The sequence below is a fragment of the Artibeus jamaicensis genome, unplaced genomic scaffold (genome assembly GCF_021234435.1).
Source record: "Artibeus jamaicensis isolate MK-2021 breed Jamaican fruit bat unplaced genomic scaffold, CSHL_Jam_final scaffold_537, whole genome shotgun sequence".
NCBI classification, from domain to species: Eukaryota; Metazoa; Chordata; class Mammalia; order Chiroptera; family Phyllostomidae; genus Artibeus; species Artibeus jamaicensis.
The window spans coordinates 38,197,897-38,215,089 of NW_026522047.1; the positions used below are offsets into that span (position 1 = coordinate 38,197,897).

Below are 17,193 nucleotides of genomic sequence, written 5' to 3' on the forward strand. Positions count from 1 at the left end.
GTTAAAGTCTTCTAAATGCCTTTTTTTTACTGTAAAACACTTTATAAATAACTCACAAATATACGCATGTACTTTCACAACTTAAAGTAAAATGTAAAAATATTTTATACATGATATGAAACAAATAAAATCAATGGCAATCACCGTTAGTACCATACATGACAGACACATTCAATTCCTGGTACTTGTGGTGGTTTCGTTGCAGTGAAGGTGCCACAAACCCTGAAGTAGCGAACACTGAAGCACTGATCCTAGGGAAAATGCAGGGTTAGGTTCCTGCAAGCCTTGAGTCACATTTTCTTTAACTGATCAATACACAACCTTGTTCTATTTGTGTTTCTGTTTAAAGGAACTTTATTTAACACTGATTCATTATATTGCACTTGGGGCCAATGGCACTACAATTCGTGCCCCACCCAGTGAAACTTATCTAACCCTGTATTTTCTTCATGCGGCACATCGAAGCCTTCTTGTGCTTAGAAGCACAAGAGTGACGGCACTCCAGCCCTATGCCTGGGGGGCTCTTTTTAACAGCACAAAAACGTAATGTGTTATCAAACAGGCTGCAGAGAGGACGCCGTTCACAGCATGAGTGGAAACACACACAGTATCCCACCATGTCCTGCCCCTCCCTCATCGGCCCTGCAAGTGCCGGTCTGGCCCTCAACAGTGACTCCCCTCTGTTGCCCTCCCTGCAGCGGTTGTCTGATGGGGCCTATCTGCCACATCTCTACCATCACATCTGCATTTATTCCACGAGCTTGTATTGTAAACAAGAGCCTTCCCTTTTCCCTGTTTATTCATTTATTTTATGAACTTGTGGATTCCTGTTTTATTCAGTGAGTTGTAATCTGATAATACATTATTTATTTTGCTGATTAAATTAGATTTGGCCAGTGGGCATGAATTCAGGCTGGCTTTGGTATTCTTGCAACACATTCCCATCATCCTTTGAATAGTTCCTTACTTTCTGGAAATAAGACATTCCAAGTTTATCTTGTATGTTTAGCTGTACCAGCCCTGGAATTGGTCATTTTTCCAGGCAGCCTTGATTCCTTTCAGTGAAGAGTGGTATTTAGCCATCCAGATTTGGGCACTTGCTGTGCTCACAACAGCTGAGGTGTCACTGTCTCTGGACAGTCTCAGTGCATGCCACTAAGAAACGTATGCATACACATTTATATGCACAAACCATACACATGGATGCCATGCTAAAAACCAATGGTGACTATTCTAGTATTAATTACATAACAGATACAGGTAAGCAGATACCTGTAACTGTTTCCATATATAAATTAAAAAGCCCATGAGTTCATGCTGATAATTACAATTCTAATCCAGTGCCTAAGTATTCTTTCCAGCTTTCCATCATTCAGTGTTTATAAATCCCTTGAGAAAGGGACTGACAGTGAGAAACCTGGCTCTCTTATCTTTAGCACATTTACTTCCTAGCTAAATCAGGTAACTTATTTTTGTTCACGGTAAGCACTCTCCCAAACATCCTGGCTGCCGCCTCCACACCCCCTTCCCTTACTCTCCATTTCTTCAGGTGCCAGGGCTGCTGCTGTCAATGCCTCTGTGGTACTGCTCCACGGGTGGGGAGTCGGGGAGGGGGGAGGGGAGAGGATTATGGGCCAGGACTTTTAAAAGACACTAAAATTTGCAATGAAAGTAAACACTCTGAGGAGTAGGTTTGATCATATAGGGTTGTTAAGCATTAAGCAGACAGAATTACCAGCAGAGCCCACTAGTAATCGGGGGGGCCCAATGCAAAATGAGAACAGAGGGCCTCATGTTAAAAAATTATTAATAATCTCAAGATAGAGCCTACAAAAATGCAACACGGCTAAGGGCCCCTGGCCGCGACATGCCTGGAGTCCACTGGATGGGAGCTCTTTCTCATTAAAGAACAGAAATGGGGAAATCTCCGCTTTCAGTGATAAAGTCTTTGTCACTGAAAATGAAGGAAGATAATTCTATATATGCAGAACGTCTTCTATGGGCAAAGCAGTGTGTATTAAGCAATTTGGAATATATAAAGATAAAAAGACAATGTTATAGTCTTCTAGAACTTCAAAACCCACGCGAGATTACTTGCCATATGAACTTGTTACATCCATCCGGGGAGGAATTAAAATTATTTTTAGGATTCTCAATTTGCTTCAATCTAGTTGCACTTTCTTGGCTTGAAGAAAAATTACATTCGATAATATTCACTTTTCTATTTCAACAGGTAATATTTCTTTTTTTAAAATTTTATTTACTGATTTGAGAGGAGAAATATTGATTTGTTGTCTCACGTACTTATGCATTCTTGGCTGATTCTGGTACGTGCCCCGACCAAAGCTCAAACCCACAAATCTGGTGCATCCAGATGATGCTCTCATCAACTGAGCTACCTGGCCAGGGCTCAACAGGTAGTATTTCAATCTTAGTGGTACTAATATTTGCAAACTACTCATTAAAAAACCTTTCAAAGTGATGTCTAGTGCTCTTTTGGCCACACTGCTTTGCCCATAGAAGACGTTCTGCATATACAGAATTATCTTCCTTCATTTTCAGTGACAAAGACTTTATCACTGAAAGTGGAGATTGCCACATTTCTGTTCTTTAAGTGTGAAGTTTCTCACACTTCAGAAGCAGGTTTTGGTGGCACACTGGTATTCCTTTTCTAATGCTCTGCAGTGATTTAAATCTCATATCGAGGACGCTGCTGCCAAACAGCCTGTGGGCAGCCGCAGTTTCAAGGGGCTCTGCCATGTGTCTGGGCAGGATCTCACGGACCGCACCCTTCGGGCCTGCAACAAGGAACCATCTATTAGGGTGCTGCTTCATAAAAACACCTGGTAAGATGTTACCGACTCAACTGTCATAAAATGAAAAGGGTAAGTTAGTTAAGGGGGGAAAAAAGAGGGAGCACGGGAAATAGTTAAAAATATCAGTAATAGATTAGTAAAATGTATTTTTAAGAAATACATTAGTAATCGATTAGTAAAATATATTTAAGAAAAGTGTAAAATATTGTATTTTCACTTGAAATATCTTCCCTTCTACTTTCCTTCCTCAGTTCCTCCCTCTTCATACCTGTCTAAAAAAGTCTCTAAAATTTTATGAACACTACTTATATATAATCTACAATTGGTAGAAGCTGTCACAGGTAGAAATGAAACAGCCAGATGTTTTGAAGGCACAGAACACAAAGACATATGATTTCCTTTTACTGTGATTTACAGTAAAAATCAGAAATAAATCAGCTGTAATTATGAAAATTGCCTGGATGAAACACTCTAGAAGGTGGCTTTTCTCCTTCGTCAATGGTTTCTACATTCTCAGAATTTCTTTAAAAGTATAAAACTGAAGAGAGAAGAAATAATGCAGAGTTGAAACCCTGTGATTCTCTTCCCTTAAATCGGAAGGTTTCTCAGCCACTGAGCGCTGTCTACACACCCCTGCTCCTCCTGCACAGACCTGTACACACGGAACTGGTTTACAGAACACAGCCAGCAAACTGCTACTGCACTATGTGAACATGGACGTGGCTTTGTGGTTCCCTCGTCTTCCAGTTTGTGCAGGAGGAGAGAGTTCAAAGGCCCCTAAAAGGAAAAGAGAAAATTTATGAAGCTTTTTTTTAAAGCTATTTCAATAAAAAGTGCCATCTCCTTTTTGATCCAAATTCCATGACTGGAAAATTATATATAAACAGACAACTGATATAAGAAGAAACACAAATAATCAGTTACATGGAAAAAATGTTAATCCTTGTTGTAACTAAGGAAATGCAAATTAATACCCCTATGTAAATGAAATAAAAAATATAATCATCTGTAGTGTTGTGGTAAAACCAGTAACTATATATTTACCCTAACTTGGTATTATCCTTTTGGAAAATCATATCAATATACTTAGCAAAAATTAAAACATTCACTTATATTCCCCTTGTTCCAGAAATAATAAAAGTAACAACAATAGTTAAGATGCTTAGATCTTTCATCACGATCTGTTGGATCGCACTGCTCTAACAAATAACTTTGACATATGTAACAGTTCTATGTACATGCATTTTAGCTGTATTGGAGGCCAGGAAGATTAAAATTTAAAAAGTAAAAAACATGGAAGCAACTAACATCCAACATTAGAGAACAGTTTACCAAACAAGGCAAATTAAAATGCTAGACTACTATCTACATTAAAATGATAACTATGGAGATTATTCTAAGTCTTTAACCAAAAATTGCCAATGTATAAAATGTATTTCTGTGTAAAGATGCATCCCAATTTTACAAGGATTTTTGGAAAAATAATGTAAGCCTGTTATTAATACATATTGAAAGTGATTTTAAAGTAGCTTTATAGAGAAAATATTTCTTTGTTCATATCAATATAGTACTATATAGCTGGAAATTAAGAAAATGTAAGTTCTGGATAATTAGTAACATTCTGCAGACCACTGGAAAAAAGTATAAAATCACACTGTTAAAAAGAACTGCACAAGGACTTAAGCAGAGATTCATGCTTCAGCACTGCAAAGGTCTGCTCTGGAATTCCAGTGATTCCTGACAGCGAAAAGCAAGTCAATATAAACTAAATCTAAATCGTTTTTATGCAGTAATGTACAAAGAAAACAAATAAAAGTGGGTAGAAAGTAAGTAGCAAATTATAATTAATTTGAATAAATTCTTATGCAGGTATTCATAGTAATAGTTCAGTAATAGTAAATGCAAAACATAAAATAACAACATAGCTCAAATTCTGCCCATGCTTATAGAAGAACAAATGCTGAATTGAACATTAGTCCATCCACAGAAAGTAACATTAAAAAAGCCGAAATTCTAATGGAAACTTGTATACCAAAATAATAGAGGTATTAAAAACAACAAATATAAAAATAAAGTGAGAAATACCATAAAAATTTTCATCTTTACACTAAAAACCTAGAAAAGAGTCACGATCAAAGTGAAGTTAATTATCTGTCCCAAAGCACAGAAACCCGACACCGCAGCTGGACTCCAGATGACTCGCTCCACCAAAGGCATTCACTGTGTCGGGACTGAGTCATCACTACCTTCAACGACCAACAGTCCTCAAATTCACCAGAGACACTGCTAATTCCACACTTCTAAGGAGATTTTACCTCTTGCTTTACAGCATGTATTCCATTAAGTGCTAATTCACCTGCAAAGTGTAAAGTAACAGAGTGGCACTTCTGAATGTTAGACCTGTGCTCACCTGTCCCCGGGAACCTGGTACATGACAATGACATGCTGCTTAGAGAAACAGAAGGGCCAGCTGGGCCCCCTGGGATTTTAGTGCGGGGCGGGGCTCTGCTGCTGGCTGAGTCCCCGGAGAACTAAGCATGGGGAAGTCACTTTAATGAGCCTCCAGTGGTTTCCATACTCACGCCTTCCTAATCATACAGCCTTACAGCTGTTTAGTGTGCATGTTCCTACTTCTTCCTGTCACGGCCTCTTTGCTGTCTTTCTACACAGACTGTATTCACTGCTCTTGTTTTCTCGAAATCCTCTCAGGACAGTGCCCCACAGCGATATTTCAGTCTACAAAATTAAGCTTTTAATGTCATAGCAATGCCTCTGTTGCTTCTGACTCACTGATGACAGCAGAAAGTGCAAAGCTGAAAGTGAAGGGGCGAAGGCAAGCTCTTCCTCTGCCTGTACGGTCTACTCCTCGTTACCTAACTGATGTCTAAGGCTGTGCAATTTCTGTCCTGCGACATCTGTTGCCGTGCTGGGAGGTATTATCTTTTGGTTACCCTGTGATTTAAGTGCCTGACATTAAGCATCTTCATTGTAGTATGAATGCTTGACATTACGTTTTTGATTGCCAAGGCATCCATTTCAGAAGGCATCCATCCTGAATAAATGTGTTAGCAGCTGTCATAGCCACCAGCAAATCACCACATGAGGACTGAGATGCCCTGCCCATGAAGTTCACTCTTCCAGAAAGCCCTGGGTAACCTGGATAACTGACCATTTGAGTGAACCCATTTCTCCCTTCCTGTACCCTAACTCCCATTTTAGGCTTTAAATTAGCCAATGAAGAGTGAACCCATGAAAACCTAGGCCCCACCCTCGACTCCTAATACAGGCAGAGCTCCAGGTCTGTGCTCTCCCATCCCCGCAAACCTGCTGTGTCCGTGGGCTTGCCAGGCACCCTCCAGGACCATAATGATTCTGATTCCTGACAATTCTGGTGGCGTGTCTCTTGCAGTCACAATAGAAAGCACAAGGGCTTATCCCACAACTATGTCCCCCCACCCTTTGGGGTAAACGTCTGTGGGGGCCCACCGCAAGTAATCAGGCCGAGTACGTGCCTCAGGCACTCCTCGCTGAGACCCACAGACCAGTGAAACTGCCATGCTCTGCTGTTGGGAAGTGGTGTCTTCACTGTGTTCTGGCTGCCTACATTCATTAAACGCAAATAATCTTTTTTTGTCTTTCCTAAAATTACTTATTGCATCTTTGTTTTCCACTATATTAATTTCCATTTTTTGAAACAATCTCAAAGTTACAGAAAAGTCTCATATGCAGTACAAATAACTGTTTTAAATATTTGAAAGTAAACTGAAACAAGATGTCCCAACATCGCTAGAACACTTTGAATATTTCCTACAACAAGGATATTCTCTAACATAACCACAATACAACCACCAAAATCAGAGAATTAGCATTGACACTTGACTACTGTCCAACGCTAGACTCTATTCAAGCCTCATCAGTGTCTCACTGATGCTCTTTATAGCAAAAGGATGCAGTAGGAACACTGCGTTGTATTTAGCTGTCATGTCTCCTCAGCCCCCTTCTAAATGGAACCCTTTCTTTCATTCCCCTAATTTTGAAAATTATAGGCTATTTATTTTCTTAGAAAGTTCCTCAGTTTGGGTTTGTCTGGTGCCTCCTCGGGATTAGATTCAGAGTACAGAGCTCCGGCTGATAACACAAGTGACAGCGCAACCACAACGTGCACTAACTACAACTGTTGACATTCACCCTGACTGGCTGCCAGGCTTCTCCAAGGTCAGGTTCCTCTTGTCCACACTGTAATCAGGAGGCACACTGGGAGGCACTGAAACAAGGTGCAGTCAATCCCCACTGCTTGTGGTGGTTATGTTCGACAAAGTCGCCGAGAACACTTAATGACTGAATGTCATAACAGTGCTCCTAGAGGAAATACAGGGCTAGGTTCCTATGCGCCTCTGTCACATTTTCATAAACAGATGAATACATAATGTGTGTTACAGTACATGTGCTTCTGCGTAAGGACATACACACATATACTCACTAACAGTGGACTTGCAGCTAGTGGTGCTGTAACCATGGCTGAGTGCAGCTCATCTAACACATGTACTTCCTCATAAGGCACAGCACAGCCTGCCTGCACTTAGGAACACCACACAATACTTCCATTACTACACTGAGGCCATTTTAACAGTGAAATCACCAAGAAACAGCATAAAAATGCAAAAAAGAAAATGTGACATTAAACAGTGAAAAAAGGACACACACAGATGGTCTCTTCCCCCACCCCCACCACTACCATTCCACAACACCACAAAGTACACTTTAATATTCTCCTTTTTCACACCTATAATTCCCTTTTCAGATAACAAAAAAACCAGCTCCCATTATCCTTAATATTATGTATGCATTAGGTCATGCTCACTAGATGAACCCTCTGCGAGCACCCTGTGTTTTGTTGCCAACCTCTCCTCTGCTCCCTGGGCATCTCAGAGATGCCCTCCTCACGTCAGCTCAGGCATCCTGTGCCATCAGTCCTCTGTGGGAATGCCCACTTCGCCACATTTGGGCCACTGCAGCTATACCACCCCACTGCTCCCTCCACAGGAACACACTTCTCACCGTGCTCTGGCCCCATGGCTCCCTGCTTCTCCAAGTGACACGCCTGCATTGTTCAGCACCTCCTAATGTTTTGGACTTGACTGTGCCAAAAAGGTTGAAATAGGGGAAGGGCAATGCAAACAATTCTGACAACTGAATTTTCTACTTAACTGTCTCCTTAATATTTTTAAGTATATTTTAAAGTACAAAGATCATAGAGGCAATTTGGGTCCTTAAGTTGGACCAATAATTTAAAGAATTTAAGAAATCAATATGCTGTGGCAGAAGTATGGTCTAAATGTCCTCGGACCTGTAAGCAACTCCCATTATTTTATAGCCTTGGTAATCTTCCTTTGGTTGACAATTCTGCGTTTCTCAGTGGGCATTATTTTATATTATTACTAATGCAATTTTTGTGCTCAGTGAGTACTAGTTGCAACAATAGACTGTACATGCATTTATGTCACCTTCTGACCTTGTACAGTAGCTCCCCCTTTATCTGAGGTTTTGGTTTCCTCAGTTTCAGTTACTGTTGGGAATGCCCTGCCTGGTTTCAGAAGCTGTAACCCCCGTGGCTAAGGCTGAGTAAAGGACCTTGGGACCATAAGCCACTAAGGAAACAAAGCTTATCTTCCTGGTAGGGGCACCACCTTTGCCCCCTTTGACTTCACCCTGCTTGGCCCTGGGCGGATGACTGGTTAGCCAATGACGGGTAGGATTCCTCAGGGGAGGGACAGTCATGATCATGAAGGGGCCTCAGGGAAGGACTTGAGGGACTATAGAAATAGGGTGTGATGGGCCCTCAGCTTTGACACAGCCGGAGTCCTCATTCTGTCTGCAAGAATTCTCCTAATCTCTTCGCTGCCTTACTTCCCCTGTCTGACTTAAGCCTGAAACAATGCTGGAGGGCTGTGCAGCCCCGGGCAGGAAGGGCAGTTCCCCAGGCAATCAGGCCTAAGAAAGAATGCACAAAATCCTGTGAAACCTGCCTTGCTAAGAATGCCCTCAATTTTCTGATAAGGGTCCAAGCATGAAATGAGTTTGTTTCCCCAAGTTTTATAGCCCTTTAGCTAATTAACCTTGACTCAGAATAAGCCCTCAAAGTTCTTTGTATGTTATCTATTGTTTGATCATTACTGCCCGACAATGATTGATGAGCTTTACCTGAATTCCTGTGCAAATTGAACCCAATAAAAGCCCATTGAGGAAAAGGCTCCTGGCCCTTCTCCTTTGAGAGTTTAGCCACCTTTCCTCCCCCAGCAGGTCATGTCTTCGTAGACTTATTCTCATCTGTGGTGGACAGCGTGGGGCGGGGGGAGTCTGTGGGCAGAGACTCCCCCTGCCCCCGGCACCTTACCTGTAGTCAACCTCCATCCAAAAATATTAAATGGAAAATTCCAGAAATAAACAATTTATAAGTTTTAAATTTTGTGACACACCATACCCTTCCACCCAAGATGTGAATCATTCCTTTTTCGGGCACATCTTCAGTGTGCACGCTGCTCACTCATTAGTCACTGGGTCATCAGACTGACTACTGCACTGTGGTGCTTCTGAAGTTCAAGGAACCCTGGTTTTACTTAATCATGCCACATCCATGTAACTTTTATCACTGTATAGTGTTAAAATTGTTCTATTTACTATTAGTCATTGTTGTTAATCTCTTACTGTGCCTAGTTTATATATTAAACTTTACATGGTATGCATGTACAGAGAAAAACATAGTGTATATAAGCTCAGTACTACCCTCGGTTTCAGCATCCGCTGTAGGGCTGGGACACACCCCTTGCTGATAAAGGGGGACTGCTGTATTCGTAATACAGGACTCCGGGAAGCTTTTCACAGGGTGGTGGAAATATGCCTAATGGTCAGCAAATACAGGAATGGTTTTGTTCAAATTGTACGTAAATAGCTAATTTTATGGCTTCTAAATTTCCCCCCCATGTTCTATTTCCAGTTTAAAAAAAAAAAGCCCCATAATTGCAAGTGAGACCTTAATTTCTCTCTATGAAAAAAACAGTTGCTTTCCTTCATGCCATGGGGAATATGTCGTTCTTTCCCCATAGTTCCATTAATATCTGCAAAGAATGACTGCTCGCACTCGGTGCTTTATCTTCAGAGGCTCCAGTACAGGGACGACAGACACGTGGCCACACTTCGCCCCCCACACTCACTCCGTGTGCACCGAGACTGCAGTAGGCCTGGAAAGGAAATCCTGCTCTGGACCACAAGCTCCTGGAACCAGGCACCACACCTACTACCTTCATGGCTCCACCTCCTGGATTATGAACAAAGGGAATGAGGAATCCACGAATAAATATGATTCTGACAAAGTGGCTTGGACATAGTGTCCTTTCATCTCCACCCCTCTCTCATTATGGTTGGCATTCCAGGTGTTCCTTTTTTAATTAAAAAAAAATTTCAAGCCCCTCCACATGAAATCAGACTACTCTCATTAGAAACTGTGAATAGGCAGTCACTGATTATTTCGGGCATAACAGATAACACACTACCTCTGCACCCGGTACACTCGAGTCCATGGAGGCACAAGGGCAAGAATCCGAGCCACCAACTCGATTAGGTCACTAGGAGAGTAGCTCTTGTATCTCCCTGATTTCCACAGCTCATACAGCCCAGTTCCACGAATCACCAGCGTAGGGTAAAGTTTTAAACCATCAGGACGAAAAGCAGGGTTTTCAAAAAACTCCTGTGAATAGCGAACAGAAAATTCTCCATTAGTTGTGTGTAGAGATTACATGTGCAAGTTTCAAACCTAGTCCAGCTTCTCTCATACGCACCTGGTCCTCTGACTGCCTTTCTTTCCTTTCCATCAAGGCAGGGGATGCAGACAGAATTTACTGTTTATACAGACTCTGGAGCAAAGCGTGTCTTTGCTGGACTCCAAAGTCCCCCTCAATCCAGCCTGTCTACTGCTGCACCCTCACCTCACGCCACTCTTACCGCCTTGCCTTTCTGCAAAGGCAATTTCCTCTGCCTGGAAAGTTCACCAATTTTTCTTCATCTAGCTAATCTTCAGGCCTCAGCTTAAATGTCAGTTCTTCACAGAGGCCTTCCTGACCTTCAAATATAAGCTGCCTCACTTAAAAAAAATCCTACTAAATTGTATATTACTGCTTTTTTAACATCATCATACTGACAATTTGTCCAGTGCCCACCTTTACCTCTCAATTGTATCCTCTTTCAATAATGAATTATTTAAACTTCTAAAAAGCTGTGACAGAGATCATCATCTGGCCTGCAAACCTAATATGTTTACTCTCTGGCTCTACGCAGAAAGTATAAGGACCCCTGATTATGACTATCTTGTCCTCTGACCGACTGGCACCATTCCTAACCTGAGATACACACTGTCCGTTTATTCTGGATATGGAGCAATACGTCTAATCCATCTACTTTGACACAGTCATTTCCTGTACGGTATCATCCCAGCTGGCTGCCGTATTTCTTTATTTGGGATATAGCAAGAAGACATAAGGCATTCACCTTTCCATGACTTTGCAATGCTAATTTGTTCTTATCTTGATTTTGTATGATATGCAATGAAGAATGAAGGTGGACTCACACAGTTCCCTTTCACTCCCACGCTAGCATTAGCATTTCTTCAGCCAGCAGTACTGTATCTTGTGAGCTGCAAAAAGGCTTTTTGTCTTGTGCTATACTACTCTTGCAGAGCCATCCATTGTTTAACTTGCTTTACAAAGAAAGATAACTGTAGAGTACTTGATCTCTCTCACTGATTAGTCATATTCTTAAAGTACTGTATTCTTTGTGCACAATTTGGTATTAAGGATATTCTTCCGAAATTGCATGTGATTTTCCTTGTAACATTTTTATATTGAAGACTCATCAGGTCTTTAATAAATATTCTATAGCCACCCATAAGGAACATGTATGCAATCATTCTCATCCTAGTTTGAAACCATGTTGGGACATGGGATTTCTGAAAAGTACTTCTGATACTTGTGTAATAAATCTCAGAGACAGATGAGCTGACAGATGAATAAATCTCATTCATCCTTTAAAAAGAATGAGAGATGAAATTGGTTCTGGACTTCTGGTTAAACACTGAGAATTAAAATAATGTATTTCTTTTCTAAAACCATGGTAAAACAACAGGAAAGTTTTTTTTAAGTACAAACCTAGAAGAACAGAGAACATCAGAAGAGACAAGAGGGAAACAGGTGATGATGATAAATTTCTGAAAGCCAGGGAACGGATGGAAGATTGGTAAATGACTTTGCAAGTGAAGAGAACTGCAAATCAAGTACCTGTGAAAGGGACAGACGGCAATGAAAGGCCAGCTCAGGCACACCAGTCCCAGAAGCGTTCATAAATCACAAGCAACCAGAACTGGGCGGGGTGGAAGAGAGCACTGAATCAAAATCAGTCCAGGAAGGGACCGGTCCCTCCCCTTGTCCCTTCCTACAGCGGTCGCCTGCCTATGTTTTCACTGGAGAAGCTGAAAAGCTGCTGGACTCTGAAGTCCCAGCCACAAAGGAAGGCCTGGGTGAGGATCAAGAGTGAAAACAGCACAGAGTAAGTGAAGGCCAGCACACGACTGGGGACTCCCCTGCCCCTAACAGTTCATCTCTGGATCAATTAAACAGCACTAGATAAGAGTTCAAGACACTGACATCTGGGAATTCCCAGAAGGAAGGAAAACATGCCACGCGAACACCTTCAGTGAAGCGCATTAGCAGTCAGCCACATCGGGCCTGCAGTCTGACCTCGAGGCCCCCCACTTTGCAAGCATGACCAGTTGGCTATGGACCACTAGAAACTTCAAGGCAGCCTAAAACATGAAAAGCAGATCAAAACAAAAAGAAAAAAAGGATGTGGAAGACAACTGAGGCACTGAATAAAGGGAAAACCAACTTTAAAAAACCAACTCTAATTCCATCAGAAAGATAAGAAAAGCTATACTGACCCATAAAAAAGGAACAGGGTATTAGAGGAAATCACACAGCCAGAATATAGAAAGAACTCTCAGAAATTAAAACCATACCAAAAATAAAAATATTTAATAGGATGAAAGATAAAGTTGAGCAAATAAGTAGGAAAGCAGAAAAAGGGCAAATAAAACTAGAAAATATCGTATGATCAATCTGGGATAGCCAACATTTGCTTAACAGGTTTTAGAAGGAGAACATAAAAAATGGAAGGGGGAAAATTATCCTGCCCGGCTGCCTCATATCTGAGGATTCCACATGCACAGACTGAAAATATTCAGAAAAAGTGTTATGCTGTTACTGACGCATGTTGTGTAGTTAAGCCTACAATGGTTGCAGCTGTACCGAACGTGCAGGAACTTTTCTCTCATCAATATTCCCTAAAGAATACAATATAACTACTTTTTTCATAGCATTTACACTGCATTAGGTATTATATGTAATCTAGAGATGATCTAAAGTATATGGGAGGATGTGTGTGTTAAATACAAATACCACCCCATTTTATATAATGGACTTGAGCATCTGTGGATTTTGTTATCCAGAGGGGTTCCTTGAATGAATCCCAAGAGTACCAAGGCACCACCGTAGTAAAAAAAGTTCCCTTGTGACAGGATTCTCGAATACCCAACACAATTAATTTAAAAACTCTTGCCAAGATACACTACTGTAAATTTGCACTACATATGGAAAAAGAATTTCCTAAAATATTTGTGGAGGAAAAAAAGGCTTAAATACATTATAAGGTTAAAGGATGAGAAACACGGGGTTAAGAAAAAACAGATTTGTTGGCTATCTGAATATCCTATTTGTGAGGCACCTATTCAAGTTGTTTTGCCCATTTTCCTACTGGGCTGTCTGCTTTTTCTAACAGATATGCAGAAATTATTTTAAGGCAATTTATAAGTTAATTTTGCAGAGAATTTTTCTTTGGGGAGAAATCAGACTTCTCATTTTAGCTCTGTTTTGTCACTCATTTGCTAGGTCATAGTTAGAAAAGGCATATGATTGGCTCCTCTTCCCTGTGGATTTCTCTACACAGATTACAAGCAAGCAGATAAATCTACTTACACGAAGGGCTGTCTTTGCAGTATTATTACTGAACTCATCTTTAAGGCAGTCCCCCCTTTTCTACAGTTGTGCTTTCCACAGTTTCAGTTATCTGTGGTGTGAAATTTTAATGGTCTAAAAATATTAAATGGGAGATTCCACAAGTAAACAATTCATAAGCGTCAGCCTGCCTGCCGTTCCGAGTGGTGGGGTGATGTCTCATCCCTCGTCCAGCACGTCCACTGCGCACACTACATACCCACTAGCCACTGGGTAGCCACTCAGTTCCCAGGCCGACTGCCAGGAACTGCAGTGCCTGTGTTCGAGTAACCCTCATTTCACTGAATAACGGCCCCAAAGTGCAAGTGTGGTGATGCTGACAATTCAGATGTACCAAGAAGCTGTAAAATGCTTCCTTTATCCAAAAAGATGGAAGTTCTTGACTTTACAAGGGAAGAAAAATAATCATATACTGAGGCTGCTAAAATCTATGGTAAGAATGAATCTCCTATCAGTGAAATTATGAATAAGGAAAAGAAATGTGTACTAGTTTTGCTGTTGTACCTCATACTGCAAAGGTTATGGCCACAGTATGTGGTAAGTGCTTAGTAAAGATGGAAAAGGCAATAAAAGTGTGGGTAGAAGATATAAACAAAGAGACAGTGATGTGTTGTGCCAGAAAGCACTGAGACTAAACAAAGACTCCAGCAAAGATCCCTTAAAAATGCGTTAACTACAGTCATATGACTTTTATTACAGCATGCTGCTGTCACTGTTCTATTTTTAGTCATTGTTAATCTCTCACTGGACCTAACTTATGAATTAAACTTCATTATAGGTATGTATGTTTAAGAAAGAACAAAGCACACATAGGGTTCAGCACTGCCCACAGTCACAGGCAGTCAGGCAGTGAGGGAAGGTGCCCCCTGTGGACACGGGGGACTGCTGTATTTCAAAGACATAAGGAAATGAGCACTTAGACTCAGCTACTTGCTATTACTTGAAACATATTTTCTTCCAAAGGTACTTACATGAATGTTGGCTATACCACTGGTCCACCTAGGAGCTGCGTTAAAGGAAGTGCGCTTGGGTGCCTTTTAGACTTAGGGTCTGAGTTCCCAGCTATTAACTACCGAGGGGAGAGCCTGAAAACCCACTACCCAGCCAATATCAGTTCCAGGGCCACCTGTGAATCAATGCTGTGAATCAATGCTGTCTCATAAGTAGGCCTTGTAACTCACTGGCTTCAAAATAATAAACTTCTTAAAAGGAAAGAATTACTAAATAAGGCATAGTGAATTCCATACTTTATTAACAAAAGTTAAAGTATTTTTGTGGATGAAGATAACTTGCTAAGTATTTTCATCATCTTCTCCAAAAGGAAACCCCTAAGATACTTTCCCTACCTGAGAATCCAAAGAAAAGTTTTGACCGATGTCGCTTCCCAAGACAAAACTAACATGAATTAACATGTGATAGAGTAAAAAAAAAAATCCTCAACACCCTAGAATTAAGTATCAAAATTCAAAAAGCAGAAAGGGTAGAGAAAAACAGTATTTTCTTTCGCTGATTAATGAAATTCTGAAAGAGAAAGGTAGTTCTAAGCTTAGAAGCATCTGAAAAAACTGTCAAGCAAGCAAGTGATTTAAAACAGGAACAAAAGTAAAAGGACAAAGAGAGGTTGGCAAAAATATCTGTAACGAATATGAAAAACAATCAATCCAGAATGTCCTTACTTAGGTGTTCATAGAAATTAATATTAAAAACATTTAACCCAATAAAGTAACTGGTCAGAGGGTACAAACACACAATTCTAAAAAGATAAATGAATTATAATAATTACATATAAATATAAAAATCTGTTACTGTTGTTATAAGCTGCAAGTTTAAGTGGCACTTTTATTTATCACATTAGCAAACATAAAAATATTTTATACATGTATACACAGAAAATACAGAAACAGAAGGGAACTGTTTGGAGGAAAGATAACCTTGCTGAAATGAGTGTAAATAGCTACAACTCTCTAAAAAGCAAGTAATATGGTGAGATTCTTTTAGTACTTATACCATTACCTGATAATTCTACCCCAGGGAATTTATCCTAAAGAAATAAAATTATTTTGCATAATTTTATGCAAAATAGGCACAAAATTGTTTTCCTGTAGTGCTATTTATGATACAAAAAAACTGGTAGTGTCTTTGATTTAAAAAAATGAAAGTGATTAAGCAAAGTATGACACATTTATTCTATGGAAATTAAGCAGATATTTGAATATGCTAACATTTTAACAGAGACCAGGCTAAAACATGGAATGCTTGTTACAATGCTAAGTGGAAAAGCTATTGAAGTAACTACCCATCACGCATAACTGTGTGTGTGTGTGTCAACCACCGCACTCCCACAAAAAGCCTGAGCACAACATCCTAAAAGGGGATAAATTCGGGTGTTGGGGCTGTGCGTGACCCCTCCTGCTCTAGTGCGTTTCCACTATTCTGTAACGAGAATGCACTGTTTTAATATGGGAAAAACAGCCAATGGTAAGTCATCAAAAAGAGCAGAGAGGGAGCAGCAGCACGCAGACGTGCTCCGCATCAGCCTGGTGTAAGTGAACACTTACTGTGAACTGTTCCATGTCTCTCTCCAGGCCCACATTCGGCAGATCGGGCATCATATGAGCCACAACTTTGAAACCAGAATCTTTGGCCAGGTGAAACGACTCGCACACTGCCTTCACGGTGTGGCCTCTGCGGAGAGAAAACACACTATGCGTGACACAAATGAACAGGCACCAAGGTTAACAGAGGATAAACAATCTCTGAGACATGTAATGCAGACTGCATTTGCGGCAAAACCCCAGAAAGTCATTTTTACATCTCCGCCTCTGAGAAGGTCCGGAAGTAAATAATGTTTAGTTTTTTTTTTAAGATTTTTAAAAAACTGGTTTTAGAGAGAGAGAAAGGCAGGAGAAAGAGGGGAATAAGAGAGAAATACCAATTTGTTTCACTTATTGATGCACTCATTGGTTGATTCTTATATGTGCCCCGAGCAGGGATTGAACTCACAACCTTGGTGGATTAGGATGATGCAGTAACCAACTGAGCGACTCGGCCTGGGCCTCATTTTTACTTGAGGTATTTCTCAGAAACTCTTTATGCACCTACTCAAAGTTCTGACACTAAAATTACCTGGTTTAGCATTATCAGGCAAAATAAGCTTACTAATGTAAATATCTAAGTTAAAAACCAGAATAATGAGCTCAAACACCATGCAGAAGCAGTATCCTCTTATTTTCTTTCCCTTTCAAATCTTTTGAAATGAA

The 17,193-nt window shown here is 40.6% G+C and overlaps 1 protein-coding gene across 1 annotated transcript in view; it reads right to left on the reverse strand.

Annotated features, from left to right (window-relative positions):
• Window positions 1-17,193, reverse strand: part of ELP3 (elongator acetyltransferase complex subunit 3) — a 97,280-nt gene that overhangs the window by 41,297 nt on the left and 38,790 nt on the right. Inside the window, exons 9-10 of the mRNA XM_037154376.2 lie at window positions 16,492-16,618; window positions 10,367-10,560 (exon numbers count right to left, since the gene is read on the reverse strand). Of these exons, the coding sequence (XP_037010271.1) occupies window positions 10,367-10,560; window positions 16,492-16,618 (321 nt within the window). The remainder of the gene's footprint in view (window positions 1-10,366; window positions 10,561-16,491; window positions 16,619-17,193) is intronic.